Source organism: Lethenteron reissneri, unplaced genomic scaffold, assembly GCF_015708825.2.
Source record: "Lethenteron reissneri isolate LAM-NWPU_2019-01 unplaced genomic scaffold, ASM1570882v1 scaffold_1638, whole genome shotgun sequence".
Taxonomy (NCBI): Eukaryota; Metazoa; Chordata; class Hyperoartia; order Petromyzontiformes; family Petromyzontidae; genus Lethenteron; species Lethenteron reissneri.
Window position 1 is genome coordinate 1721450 of NW_026891375.1, and position 16032 is coordinate 1737481.

General features: G+C 53.5%; 1 protein-coding gene across 1 annotated transcript; it reads left to right on the forward strand.

Moving 5' to 3' along the window:
* The first annotated feature begins 4067 nt into the window (after positions 1–4067).
* LOC133362918 (defense protein l(2)34Fc-like) lies at positions 4068–13343 on the forward strand. Its single transcript, XM_061581898.1, has 6 exons — positions 4068–4254; positions 5652–5865; positions 6948–7057; positions 8183–8291; positions 10697–10764; positions 12051–13343. The coding sequence occupies exons 2-6, from the start codon at positions 5658–5660 to the stop codon at positions 12153–12155; spliced, it is 600 nt and encodes a 199-aa protein (XP_061437882.1). The 5' UTR covers positions 4068–4254; positions 5652–5657; the 3' UTR covers positions 12156–13343.
* The last annotated feature ends 2689 nt before the right edge of the window (positions 13344–16032 follow it).

Here is a 16032-nt window from a genome sequence, read left to right on the forward strand (position 1 = left end):
AATACTCTGAAACGCGTGACGTCGATTCTGAATGTGGAGGGGAAAACCGGAGGAGCCGGAGAAAACTCCACGCGACCACGGGGAGAGAGACACCGCAAACTCCAAATACACAGCAGCAGCAGCAGGGTCGGAATGTAACCCACGACCTTCTGCATACCAGGCGAGGTAGTTAACATCTCACCACCACGTCCAAATCGGTTGCTGTTGCCTATGGATATCCGGCAGTTCACCTGCTTCGATTCATGCCGAGCCTGACTGCTGCTGCTGCTGCTGATGATGAGACACTGACTGTCGAAACTTGTCCAGAGTTGTTTGTGCTGAAGCAACGCAGCAGCTGATTCCGCAACTGCCCGCGTGACATGCGGGTGACTGATGGGATGTGTCAAGACATCACTGCTTGTGAGAGCCATAATGCCTGCTGACCTGTTGTGCAAGTTGTATTTTCAACGATGTAGCGGAAGTACTATATTTGGCATACGGTATGTAAATAAATAAATATGAAAACCCTGCCAGCACAGTCTATAACCCAGGACCATGAACGAGATTGTAATCGTGAAAAAAAGTATTTTTATTCATATTTGTAAGAATATACAGTGAGGGAAAAAAGTATTTGATCTCCTGCTGATTTTGTACGTTTGCCCACTGACAAAGAAATGATCAGTCTATCATTTTAATGGTAGGTTTATTTGAACAGTGAGAGACAGAATAACAACAACAAAATCCAGAAAAACGCATGTAAAAAATGTTATAAATTGATTTGCATTGTAATTAGGGAAATAAGTTTTTGACCCCCTCTCAATCAGAAAGATTTCTGGCTCCCAGGTGTCTTTTATACAGGTAACAAGCTGAGATTAGGAGCACACTCTGAAAGGACGTGCTCCTAATCTCAGCTTGTCACCTGTATAAAAGACACCTGCTCACAGAAGAAATCAATCAATCAGATTCCAAACTCTCCACCATGGCCAAGACCAAAAAACTCTCCAAGGATGTCAGGGACAAGATTGTAGACCTACACAAGGCTGGAATGGGCTACAATACCATCGTCAAGCAGCTTGGTGAGAAGGTGACAACAGTTGGTGCGATTATTCGCAAATGGAAGAAACACAAAAGAACTGTCAATCTCCCTCGGCCTGGGGCTCCATGCAAGATCTCACCTCGTGGAGTTGCAATGATCATGAGAACGGTGAGGAATCAGCCCAGAACTACACGGGAGGATCTTGTCAATGATCTCAAGGGAGCCGGGACCATGTCACCAAGAAAACAGTTGGTAACACACTACGCCGTGAAGGACTGAAATCCTGCAGCGCCCGCAAGGTCCCCCTGCTCAAGAAAGCACATATACATCCCCGTCTGAAGTTTGCCAATGAACATCTGAATGATTCATAGGACAACTGGGTGAAAGTGTTGTGGTCAGATGAGACCAAAATGGAGCTCTTTGGCATCAACCCAACTCGCCGTGTTTGGAGGAGGAGGAATGCTGCCTATGACCCCAAGAACACCATCCCCACCGTCAAACATGGAGGTGGAAACATTATGCTTTGGGGGTGTTTTTTCTGCTAAGGGGACAGGACAACTTCACCACATCAAAGGGACGATGGACGGGGCCATGTACTGTCAAATCTTGGATGAGAACCTCTTTCCCTCAACCAGGGCATTGAAAATGGGTCGTGGATGGGTATTCCAGCATGACAATGACCCAAAACACACTGCCAAGGCAACAAAGGAGTGGCTCAAGAAGAAGCACATTAAGGTCCTGGAGTGGCCTAGCCACTCTTCAGACCTTAATCCCATAGAAAAGCTGTGGAGGGAGCTGAAGGTTCGAGTTGCCAAACGTCAGCCTCGAAACCTTAATGACTTGGAGAAGATCTGCAAAGAGGAGTGGGACAAAATCCCTCCTGAGATGTGTGCAAATCTGGTGGCCAACTACAAGAAACGTCTGACTTTTGTGATTGCCAACAAAGGTTTTGCCACCAAGTACTAAGTCATGTTTTGCAGAGGGGTCAAATACTTATTTCCCTCATTAAAATGCAAATCAATGGATAACATTTTTGACATGCGTTTTTCTGGATTTTGTTGTTGTTATTCTGTCTCTCACTGTTCAAATAAACCTACCATTAAAATTATAGACTGATCATTTCTTTGTCAGTGGGCAAACATACAAAATCAGCAGGGGATCAAATACTGTTTTCCCTCACTGTACATGCAATTTTGTTTGTCTCTTAAATGTGATTCTTAATTGTTGTTAGTTCAAATGTTAGTTTAGAAACACTCAGTATGCACGTTGTCGGGGTGAAAAGTGGGCGAATATTTTTGCCAATCCTGACCCAGCAGGCACAACAAACGTAAAGACTCAGACCCCGAGACCCGGTCTCCCTGAGACTCACTCTGACCCTGAGACCCGGTCTCCCTGAGTCTTACCCAGACTCTGACCCTGAGACCCGGTCTCCCTGAGTCTCACCCAGACTCTGACCCTGAGACCCGGTCTCCCTGAGTCTCAATGGAGACTCACCACGGGTAGAAGGGAGTGTGTGTAGCGCTCACCGCTGCACCACCGCTTCCCACCATCACCACCACCATCACCACAACCATCACCACCACCAGCACCAGTCTGTTGGTGCAAGTGCTGTTCGCACGCAGCATCACCTATGAACGCCGCACTGTGGCACACGAGGGGTGGGTGACCAGCAGCACTCCTGCCCGGCCGCCTTTGTCTCCCCGGTGGCCGATGCTACTACATTCGTGTTGGTGGCTGCGAGTGGGAATCGAACTCGGGTTGTATACCGGGTTGTTTTGCTGGTGGTCGACTCAGCCTCAATCGATTACCTGGTGCAGTGGATAGAAAACCATCGTCGCTGGGGAGACAAAGGCGGCCGGGCGTGGTGCTGGCCACCCACCCCTCGTGTGCCACAGTGCCAGCAGCCTCCATCGGTGTTGCTCCGTGCGGACAGCACTTGCCCCAACAGTCTGGCCAAGGCTATACGGGGGATCTTTGTCTTTGCATATCTATGTGATGTATTTCTATGTGTGTGTGTATCTCTTTATGTATCTGTGTGTGTTGGACAGCTGCCTACCGAATAGCACACACAGTGACACAGCACACACACAGCACACACAGTGACACACAGTAAGCACACAGTACACACACACAGTGACACACAGTACACACACAGTGACACAGCACACCGCACACACAGTAAACACACATCACACAAAGTACACACACAGCACACAGTACACACACAGTACACACAGTACACACACAGCACACACACAACACACGCACACAACACAAACAGTACACACACAGCACACACACACACAGCACACACACAATGCCTGCACCTCCAATTACGACTGCGAACAAAAGAAAAGCGATCTTCGTAGGCTCACCGCATTCTCCCAGTCTGCAATTAACAATGCTTGTTCATGATTCTGACCTCTGGAGTTTGAGGTTACAAGGCAGGGCTCACCATCATCATCGCTCGCACAGCAAACCGCTCGAGGCGTCTCGCCAAAACCTGAAATGCAAGTTCACGAGTCAACTCTACAACTCGACAGTTGACTGTTATATTTATTTCTCAGCTGCTGCGTTTATGTTTTTCAGAAGCGACCCGAGATTTCCGCAAATGATAGCTCAACGCAGCGGATTATCAGCATCACTACCATCACCGTCATCATCACGCAGACATTTACAGTATTCACTGGAATCGCGTGATGTTATTGATTCAAAATGTGGAGGGGGGGGGGGGAGGAGACCCGGAAAAAAATCCGCGTGACCACAGGTAGAGAGACGCCGCAAAACTCCAAATATGCAACACGACCTGCTGAATACCAGTTATTTATTTATTTTATTTATTTATTTCATTTGATTTATTTCGTATAACACTGTGAGCCATTCGGCGAGGTATTCAACATCTCGCCACACGCCAAAATACTATAGCAGGCGTGGCCAGGGTGGGGGTCGAACCCACGAACCCCCCCCTTGTATACCAGGCGAGGTAGTCAACATCTCCCAAGTCACCTTGACGCCTCATGTGTTGGTGGGGGGGGGGCACTTGGCTATAAATAATCTCGGCTGTGCCGTCGTGTAGATTGGAACCAAGCAACCGACCCCAACGCCCACATCGCAGAGAGAGAGAGCGAGAGCGAGCGACACGCAGCTGGCACCAACCTGTCTCTGGTGACGTCTCGTGCCAGGCTAGGTGCACCTTTCAAGGTCGTTGTACGCCAAGTGTCTCGAGTTTCACGGTCAAGGTAAGGATCTGGCTTCTGTACTGGACATGCGGACGAGAGCGTCTGAGTTTGTCGGAGTCCTCCTGCAGTGTAACGAGTCTGATAGGACATGGGAGCGAGATGTTGACTACCTCGCCTGGTATGCAGGAGGTCGTGGGTACGATCCCGACCCTGACGCCTGCTGCTGTATGTTTGGAGTTTGCGGTTTCTCTCTTCTCCGGGTCCTCTGTGTATGTATGCATCCATCTGTGTGTGTGCATCTCTCTGTGTGTGTATGTATGTATCTGTGTGTGTATGTATCTCTGTGTGTGCCGTTCCGGCCTTCATAGGTGCTCGCTAACAGCACTTGCCCCTACAGTCTGTTGAGGCTATACGGGGGATATTTGTCTGTGTTAGACAGTACACACACAGCGTTGTATCTGTGAGTGTATGCATCTGTGTGCATGTATCTGTGTGTATCTGTGTGTATGTATCTGCGTATGTATCTCTGTGTGTATGTATCTGTGTGCGCTAAATGTTACCAGGCCAACTGGGCCTCAAATGTCGTAGCTGGTGCGATGTGTAAACGTCGGCAATGGGGAGACAAAGGCGGCCGGGCGTGGTGCTGGCCACCCACCCCCTCGTGTGCCACAGTGCCGGTAGCCTTTATAGCTGCTACTCGTGAATAGCACTTGCCCCTCCAAGGCTACACGCGGGATCTTTGTCACCACGACGCTCTCGTGCCAGGCTAGGTGCACTTTCAAAGCCATCGCGTGAAGTGCTCGCTGCTGCTGCTGGCAGGTCACACACAAGCACAAAGATCCCCCGTGCACTGCCGGAGTAAGATAGTGCGGGGCCTGGCGCTTATGCTATAACGGGGCCCTAAATAAACACAAATATTAAAACACAATTGTTTTACGTGCACAGTAAAGTTATTGTATTTCTTCATTTGCTATACAGCCGGATAATACGACAAATCGCTAACCTTAAACACCCAGTCGTTCGTAAAAGTTGAAGGGCAGTATAGTACTATAGTAATAGAGCAAGTGCAGAATCACTGAACCGGAATTGAAAGCTTGACAGCATTTAGCGCGGGGCCCTTGAAAGTGCGGGGCCCGTAGCATTTGTAGCTACGACACGTGTAGCTGCTGCACGTGTCGCAGCTACAACACGTGCTGCAGCTACTACACGTGCAGTAGCTACTAGACGTGTAGTAGCTACTAGACGTGTAGTAGCTACAACACGTGTCGTAGCTGTTACACGTGTAAGCAGCTGCGACACGTGCCGCAGCTACACGTGTAGCTACTACACGTGTAGTAGCTACTACACCACCTGCCCCCCCCAACCTGCCCCCTCACCACCTGTCCCCTCACCACCTGCATTCTCACCACCTGCCCCTCACCACCTGCCCCCCCCACCTGCTCCCCCGTGCCGTGCAGAGCTCCATGAGGCTGCAGATGTCAGCGTGGCTTGCCCTCCCCCTCCTCCTCCTCGCTTGCTGGGGGGCCCCGCGGGGGGCCGAGGCCTACGGGGATGGGGCCCCCAAGGAAACCTGCGGCTCCATGACCCCGGGCCACGGGATGGCCGTCCCCAGCCTCGTCTACAGCATCAACGTCTCGGGGACGACCTTCACCAACACCTCCAGCCTCACTGGTGAGGAGGTGGGGGTGGTGAGGAGGTGGTGAGGAAGTGTGTGGGGGGGGGGTGAGGAAGTAGAGGGGGGAGAGGGGCTCTGCGATGATCCACTCACTCATTCAGGTCGGTCACTCGCTGGCTCGCTCACATGGCGGCCAGTCACCTCCTTGTTACTCTTCTACAGCGACGACCACCGTGGTTACTGTCCTCGTTAGTGAGTGGGGTGAGTGATGGCTGGGTGAGTGATTGGGTGGATGAGTGGGTGAGTGATTGGGTGGCTGAGTGATTGGGTGGGTGAGTGATTGGGTGGATGGTTGGGTGAGTGGCTGAGTGGGTGGGTGAGTGATTTGGTGGGTGAGTGATTATGTGGGTGAGTCATTGTGTGGGTGGGTCATTGTGTGGGTGGTTGGGTCATTGTGTGGATGGTTGGGTGAGTGAGTGGCTGGGTGAATGATTATGTGGGTGAAGTGAGTCGGTGAGCGAGCGTTGCCAAATCCGCCTGCGAGTCTCTCTCGAACTCACCAGATGAGTTCGAGCTGAAGCGGTCGCAGTCAGCGAGCGCCGGCGGCTTCGCAATGCTCGCGAGTTGCATTCGCGTGGCTGCGTCTGGTGGTGACTGGTGGGGGGAAGGGGGTGGCACGACATAGAACGTGGACTCTTACCCAACATTCATCCGGGTGGCGTTTTCTCTTTACCCACCCAATTATGAGAAGTAAAAATCAATCCCTTCTTCTTCGTCTTCACGATGGCGGTCGGTGGATTGGGATTGGTGGGACCCCACCCCCTCCCTCCGGTGCCCCACCCCCCCCCCCCGTGCCCCCCCTACCCCAGTGTTCCCCCACCCCAATGCCCCCCCACCGGTGCCCCCCCCACCGGTGTCCCCCCACCCCCTGGTGCCCCCCCCACCCCCCGGTTCTCCCCCCACCCCCCGGTCTCGATTCGGTTGACAGTGAAGCCATTGGCGGCGTAGGAAGGTTGAGGCCGGTGGAGGCTCGACCGGCAGGGTCCCCTGGACGAGATGTTTATTGTTGACGTCGGCTGCCCGTGAGCTTGATGTGAGCACACGGAACCCCCCCACCCCCTCCCCGCTTCCCCATCAGTGACCGTGAACGGAACCTACCAAGGTGTGATCATGCAGGCCCGGGCTCCAGGCTGCTCCACTCCCGTCGGGACCTGGGCCACTCCACCCGCAGACACCAAGGTCATGCAGGTATCACCACCTGGACCACCACCACCCACACACCGAGCCTCACCTGGGCCACTACCACCACCACCCACACACACCGAGCCCCACCTAGACCACCACCACCCACCCACACACACCGAGCCTCACCTAGACCACCACCACCACCCACACACCGAGCTCCACCTGGGACCACCACCACCACCCACACACCGAGCCTCACCTGGGCCACTACCACCACCACCCACACACACCGAGCTCCACCTGGACCACCACCACCACCACCCACACACTGAGCTCCACCTGGGCCACCACTACCACCACCACCCACACACACCGAGCCTCACCTAGACCACCACCACCCACACACACCGAGCCTCACCTAGACCACCACCACCCACACACCGAGCCCCACCTGGACCACCACCACCCGTGGACACGAAAGGAATTTTAGTTCTCATAATTGGCGACTTAATGATCGGAGTGTGATATGATCACAAATCGTAACCAAATTAGTTCCTAGTTCAGCACTAACCGGTTGTGTGTCGGAGAGTAAACTCACAACGTTTACAACTCGAGCACCGTGACGATTCGAGTACCGTGACGATTCGCTGGTGGTTACAACAACAACAACAACCAGCAGCAGCCTCATCAGGCGACAGCCAGAATCGGCAATGTTGTTTTACGTTCCAACACACACCTGGTTTGCGCTGTACTAAGTCACTAATCGTTCTCGTTGTGTTTACGTGGCACAAACCTCCTTACTGACTGGCTGTGTCGGGTGGTGGCGGCGGGTTAATGACACATTGATATATTTACGCGATCTAACACAAAAAACAAGCTCCTTTATTAGAGTTTAAGACGTAGTAGGCTTTCACGACCAATATCATCCATAATACAGGTTTTTTGGGGTTAGATCACGTAAATATATAAATGTAGTTAAACCCGCCATTACCCGATGCAGCCAATTAGTAAGGGTCGTCACATAAATAGAATGTGGCCAATTCGTCACCAGTTTTATAATTTTAGCTTGACCCCTCCCTCTCCACCTCCCTCCCTCCTATCCCCTCCCTGTTACCTCCCTCTCCTCCCCCTCCTCCCCTCCCTCCCTCTCCTCCTTCTCTTCCCTCCCCCCATTCACTCCCCCCCCAGTGCTCGTCTGCGAGTGACACGATGACCATAGCAGCACGACGAATAAGGTCAACTCCGTTTACATCTGGACTTCTCCCAAGAGCGGAGCGCCAGCCAGCGTCGAGTTTGTGTAAGGCTTTGGTATCTGTGTGAATGTCTGTGTGGCTTTTTTATCTATGTGTGTGTTGGTGTGTGAGTGTCTTTGTTATCTGTGTGTCAGTGTGTGTGTCTGGAAGGATGCCCTGATGGTCCCCATCTTTAAGACGGGAGACCGCACAGACTGTAACAACTACAGGGGCATCTCACTCCTCAGTGTGACGAGAAAGGTCCTGGCAAGGATTATTCAACTCCGCCTTGCTAGGCACGCTGAGGAGAGGCTTGTGGAGCCCCAATGTGGTTTCAGGAAAGAGCAGTCCTGCACAGATGCCATATTTTCTGTCCGTCTGCTACAGCAGAGATGTAGGGAATTCCAACAAGACCTACATCTCTGCTTTATTGACCTGGTCAAGGCCTATGATACCATCAGTAGGCCTGGGCTCTGGGTTGTTCTTCGTGCTTTCGGAGTCCCTGACCCGCTGCTCACGATCATTAAGGACCTTCATGATGGTGAGCGGGCCCGGGTAAAACTACGTGGCCGGGAGTTAGAGCCATTCCCTGGTCACCTTGGGGTGCGACAGGGATGTCCTCTGGCTCCAACATTATTTAACATTTATTTCGACCACGTAGTTCGTGAAGCCTTCAGTAACTGTACCGGAGGAATTTGCATCTGGTACAGATACAATGGGAGGCTGATCGATGCCCGGGTGCGGTCAAGGGATGGCTCCCTATTGGTCAACTATGTTACGTATGCCGATGACCTGGTAATTGCGGCTCACTCAGAGGAGAAGTTGGAGGCGCTGCTGCTGAAACTGGAGTGTGCCATTAAGAGGTGGGGCCTTACCATCAGCCCCACCAAAACGAAGCACCTGCCTGGGTATTTTGTACCATCGGGCACTCCACCCCCACAACTCCCAATCGGTGATGGGGCAGTTGTGGAGAGAGTGGAGAGTTTCCCATACCTGGGCAGTGTGCTCATGGCCGGCTCCGGTTTAACAGCAGAGGTCCCACTCCGATTCAGTCGAGCGGCATTATCTTTTCATCGGTTGTGTAACGCTGTGTGGAAGCTACCTGGTCTGTCGCTCCGCACGAAGCTTCGGGTCTTCTCGGCCACAGTCATTCCCTCCCTTCGCTATGCTTGCGAAACGTGGACCCCCCTAATGGAACATCTTCTCCGGCTAGAAACATTTAGGCTGGCCTGCCTACGATCAATCCTGGGTTTAACCAGGCTGGATTGTGTGAGGAGCTCACAAATCCTCGAAAGATCTGGACAAAGTCCCATCAGTGAGCTCCTCCGGCAGGCAAGGCTGCGTTGGCTGGGCCATGTAGCCCGCATGCCCAATCACCGCATGCCCAAACAGCGTTTGTTCGACTGGATCAAGGGGGTTAAACGGGCGCAGCACGGGCTAGAGAAGAGATGGAGTGATGTGGTACAAGAGGATGTGGAGCTGAGTGGACATGCCGATGACTGGTACCAGCGGTGTCAAGATCGGCCTCTGTGGAGGAGGCTCGTGAAGGATGCTACTGGGCAGTTGGAGGCAGTCGCCCTCCAACAACAACGGACGGCGGAGGAGTGACGCTCACAACAACGAGCAGAGCACCTGGTGGCTAAAGCACAGCAAGTTGGCACAGTAGGGGGCACAGGTGGTACATCAGCCAGTTATCTCGGTCATCTCAGTCAGTCGACCCGTGGCACCTGGGTCTGCCCTGTGACCTCCTGCCAGCGGGCATTCGACACTTCACGTGGCCTCAAGGTGCACATGGCCTATCACAAGCGTCGTGGTGACGTCACCGCCACTTAGTGGCGTATGGCGGCTGTTGTTGTTGTTGTGTGTCTGTGTGGCTTTGTTATCTGTGTGTCGGTGTGTGTCAGTGTGTGCGCGTGTCTGTGTGTGGGGAGCAGTCGCAGTTACTGCGCCCCACCTCGAGTCCCGCTCACAGCCACCAACCAACACCAGTGACGGGTTAATTGGGCCTCCCCTAGGTCGACTCCGCCTCAAATGAGTACCTGGTGTAGCGGTGTGTAGTAAACATCGCTACTGGGGTCTGTTAAGGCTACACGGGGGATCTTTGTGTTTGTTTGTGATAAACCGCTGCGCCACCACTCCCCAATACCCATTCCAACTTCCTGCCATTCCCCACTAAGTGACGGTGACGTCACCACGCCGCCCGTGCCAGGCTAGGTGCACGTTGTGAGGCCACCGTCACGTGTCAAAGGCTCTCGCGGCTGGCAGGGGGAGGTCACAGGCCAGAGCCCAGATGCCACGGGCTGACTGATGCACCGTCTGTGCCTCACCATCATCACCCTCACCACCACCGCCATCATCTTCATCACCAGCACCACCACCACCACGACGATGATGACGACGATGATGATGTTGACGAAGATGACGATGACGACGATGATGATGACGATGTGAGTTCCCGTTGTGCCCACAGGGCGACCGTTGCTCAGAACAAGGATCAGTGGATTAAGAACATCAAGTCCGCAGCCGTCACGGCCCAAGGTAGCACACACACACACCCGCACACAGACTCACTCTCACACACAGACTCACTCGCACACACACACACCCGCACACAGACTCACACACACACACACACCCGCACACAGACTCACTCACACACAGACTCACTCGCACACAGACTCACTCGCACACAGACTCACTCGCACACAGACTCACTCACACACAGACTCACTCAACACACACACACACACCCGCACACAGACTCACTCACTCACACACAGACTCACTCGCACACAGACTTACACACAGACTCGCTCGCACACAGACTCACATACACACAGACTCGCTCGCACACAGACTCACACACACACACAGACTCACACCCACACAGACTCACACAAAGACACAGATCCCCTGGGTAGCCTGAACAGACTGTTGGGGCAAGTGCTGTTAGCGAGCAGCACCTACGAAGGCCGACACTGTGGCACACGAGGGGGTGGGTGGCCAGCACCACGCTCGTCCGCATTTGTCTCCCCAGTGGCGATGTTTACTACACACCGCATCAGGTACTCATTTGAGGCTGAGTCGACCTAGGGGAGGCTCAGGACCAGTTCAGATAATCGTCACCGATGTTGGCCGTGAGCGGGAATCGAACTTGGGTCGTAGCTGGGTTCTTAGCGCAGCGTAGCGCGAACCGCTACACGACCGCCCCCCACGTAACCATCGTCTTGTGGGGAACATCGCCACTGGGGAGACAAAGGTGGCCGGGCGCGAAGGTTGACAGACCCAACCCCTCGTGTGCCACACTGCCGGTAGCCTTCCTAGGTGCTGCTGCTGCTACTCGCTGAAAGCACTTGCCCCAACAGTCTGTTAGAGGCTACACGGTGGAACCTTTGTCAATATCTTATTAGGTCTTCTGGCTCCGCGTCACACCCACAGATCGGCCACGTAGATTCAGCTCCTGCCTTCTAAAAACAGATTAAAATTTGAGCATTAAACCGATGATGGAGTTGGAACGGTGGCGCAGTGGTTAGCGCACTGCGTTCGAACCATGGATGAAGTGACCCGAGTTTGATCGCTAACCGCTGCGCCACCACTCCCCGTTCCCGTCAGCAAATTCCTATACCGTACACTCTGCACGAACACACATACTTGCTCGCATACCTCGGCCACACGTATCCTCATAGCTTCACGCACGTTACAAAGGCGGCAGGGCGTGGTGCTGGCCACCAACCCCCTCGTGTGCCGGTAGTCGGTTGACAGCACTTGCCCCAACAGTCTGCTAAGGCTACACGGGGGACCCTGTGTCTTTTGTCTGTGTGCAGGATACAGCACCATCACCACGACCTGCGGAGCAGGACTCGGATCGACGTTCCGGTCTCCGGCCTCCATCGCGTGGACCCTGCCGCTGGGCATCATGGTCTTTATGATAGCCCGTGTCTAGATGTTGATGGCACACATTCACTCTCCCACTCACATACTCACTCTGACACTCTCACACTCACCCTGACACTCACTCTGACACTCACACACTCACTAACAGACTGTTTGGTCAAGTGCTGTTAGCGAGCACCTATGAAGGCTGGAACGGCACACGAGGGGGTGGGTGGACAGCACCACGCCCAGCCGCCTTCGTTTCCCCAGTGGCGATGTTTACACACCGCACCGGGTACTCATTTGAGGCTGAGTCATCCTAGGGGAGGCCCAGGACCGATTCAGATAATCGGTGTTGGCTGTGAGCGGGAATCGAACTCATGTCGCCGGGTTCGTAGCGCAGTGCGCTGACCGCTGCACTACCGCTCCCCACTACACACACGCTGGACACACACGTGTACACACACACACACATGTACACACACACATGTACACACGTACACACACGCACGGACACAACAACCGCCATTCGCCACGGAGTGGCGATGATGTCACCACGACGCTTGTGCCAGGCTATGTGCACCTTGAGGCCACATGAAGTGTCGAACGCCCGCTGGCAGGAGGTCACGGGGCAGACCCAGGTGCCACGGGTCGACTGACCGAGATAACTGGCTGATGCACCACCTGTGCCCCCTACTGTGCCAACTCCCTGTGCTTTAGCCACCCGGCGCTCCGCTCGTTGTTGTGAGCGTCGCTCCTCCGCCCTCCGTTGTTGGAGGGCGACTACCTCAAACTGCCCAGTAGCGTCCTTCACGAGCCTCCTCCAGATGCCGATCTTGACACCGCTGGTACCAGTCATCGGCAAGTCCATTCAGCTTCACATCCTCCTGTACCACATCACTCCATCTCTTCTCTAGCCCGTGCCACGCCCGTTCGGCCCCCTCGATCCGGCCGAACACGGACACACACACGGACACACACACACACACGGACAGGGACACACACACGGACACACACACACGGACAGCACTTGGCCTGATTCGACCTTGATGCAGGGCGCACCCTTCGGCAGCCACATCCCGCCTGAGACCTTTCTGTTCGAGGGTTAACGCCTCTGTTGGTTTATTTTTAAATGATGTGAAGCGTCACTTGATGTTTGGTGTGGACGATAATAAAATGGTGGTGGATAAAAAAAAGCACACAAAGCGGGGGGGTTGATATTTCCGGGTCTGAATTCCAGAATACACCACGACCCAAAACCACCCCAACTCCTACCACACACACACCACACACCACCCACAGACACCACCCCAACTCTCACCACACACACCACCCACACACACCACCCACACACACACACCACCCACACAAACACACCACCCCAACTCTCACCCCACACACACCACACCACCCCAACTCTCACCCCACACACACCACCCACACACCACCCACAAACACACCACACACACCACCCCAACTCTCACCACACACACACACCACCCCAACTCTCACCACACACCACCCACACACACACACCACCCCAACTCTCACCACACACACCACCCACAGACACACACCACCCCAACTCTCACCACACATCACCCATCCACACACACACCACCCACCCACCCCACCCACACATACACCACCCACACACCACCCCAACTCTCACCACACACACACCGACGCTGCTTGTGTGGTGAATCAAATTCGAGCGCGAGATATAAAAAGGTGACGTTTTAGGCAGTGGTCCTCGTTCTTTATGGCACAGGGAACATCTACACAATGTGTATACCCGGGTATGAAGAATGCGGGCTGTGGCCCGAAACGTCTATTATTTATATAAACTAAACGATGTTTTTTCGATTTAAAGCTTTCGTGACTGCAGGGATTCATCTTCTTGGTTCTTTCGGTAAAGTCACGTAGAAGGGAAGTAATAAAATAATACTTTTATTATGTTTTATTTTTATAATTTTATTATGTTTTATTTTTATTATTTTATTACTTCCCTTCTACGTGACTTTACCGAAAGAACCAAGAAGATAAACGATGGTTTATTTACCAGGTAATAAGGCCCCACTGAGTTATGTAGCTCTTGTCAGAAGCGACCTGGCGACAAATGACATCCCAGCGAAGTGGCTGATGCCATCATCACCATCGTGTGATATGTATAGCAGGCAAATACTGTAAACGCGTTAAGTTGATTCATAAATGTGGAGGGGGATAAATCCACGAGACCACGGGGGAGGGTGAAAGAGACGCAAACTCCAAATATACAGCAGCAGGCATTGTCATGGTCGGGATCAAACCCACGACCTCCTGTACACCAGGCGAGGGAGTAAACATCTCCTAGCCACCGCGATACAGACGAGTCTATAGAAGATGGCCGAGTGGGAGCCCAAGGCCACCCTCCGTGAGTGATCGTGGGAGGTTCACGTCGCGTTCTTTACCGAGATGGGCCGCGAGCGTTCCCAGCGGCAGCTGCCGGGGACCCCTCCTCTAAGTTCTCCAACGCGGGTTCGAGCACGGGCCTGGCTCTACCTCAAGGGTGGCACAGTCGGGTTTCATATTAAACCCGATCATCTGAGATTGGGAGAAATCCGGTTAAGTTGGTTCTAATTGCAGAACCGCCAACTTCTCAACGATGGGCTTCATCCATTCCAAGCTCAGGAATTCACTGGCGCCCACGATTTCGGAAGAGAAGCTCTTGCTCATCGAGACCAACCTGCCCGCATTCTACCACTACCCCGTGCCCGACGGCCCGAGTACGATAATAGCAGCACGGACGAGGAAGCAGCCTAAGCCTTGGATCAGAGTTTCGTATTCATTAAACCAGGTTTTAATTCCCCGAAATCGGGCTTAATTGTATTAAAGAAAAAAACCCGATGCCTGCCGCTGGAAAATCGGGTTTTTTCCACCCATGCTCTACATGAGCCCCCGCTGACGCCGAACGTCAAAACCAGACCTTGCAAATGAACACCTGGACACTTTACCCCCAGACCAGGAGCCTGAACAGACGTGGGGCAAGTGCTGTTAGCGGCACCGACGGAGGGCGGAACTGCACACGAGGGGGTTGGGGTGGCTCTCACCACGCCGCGTCTCTATTTGGCGCTCCCATCATTCTAGTTTTTTGAGAGTTTGCTGTTGTGACTTGCTGACCGCGCGCCAATACCGGACGTCACAGCTCATCGGATTCCTCCTCCTAGAGTCGATATATATACTATATATACTATCTCTCTCAGGGCTAACAGCACTTGCCCCGACAGTCTGGCAAAAGCTACATGGGCGATCTTTGTCAAGACAGCGTTTATATAGGTCATGTGGCTCAGTGTCACACCCACAGACCGGCCACTTATACTCACATCTTGCCTTCCAAAACAATTCAACTTGTGCTGTAAACCGAGGATGGCGTTGGAGCGGTGGCGCAGTGGTTAGCGCACTACGAGGAAGTGGCCCGAGTTGGATTCGCTAACCGCTGTGCCACCACTCCCCGTTCACGTCAGCGAATTCCTATACCGTACACTCTGCACGAAGACACATACTTGCTCACATACCTCGGCCACACGTATCCTCATACCTTCACGCATGTTAGAAAGGCGGCCGGGCGTGGTGCTGGCCACTCACCCCTCGTGTGCCACAGTGCCGGTAGCCTTCGTCGGTGCTGCTACTCGCTGACAGCACTTGCCCCAATAGTCTGTGAAAGGCTACACAGGGGACCTTTGTCTGTGTCTCCTCGTGTGTGTGCTCTCAAATTACTACCTGGGTGCGGTGCGTACTAAACATCGCCGCTGGGGAGACAAAGGCGGCCGGGCGTGGTGCTGGCCACAACCACCACCTCCCCCCCAACCCCCCTTCGTGTCGGAGTCCCAGACCCTCATAGGCGCTGCTGCTGCTGCTCGCTCTGGCTGGCAGTGCTCTCCGCTGATATCTTGT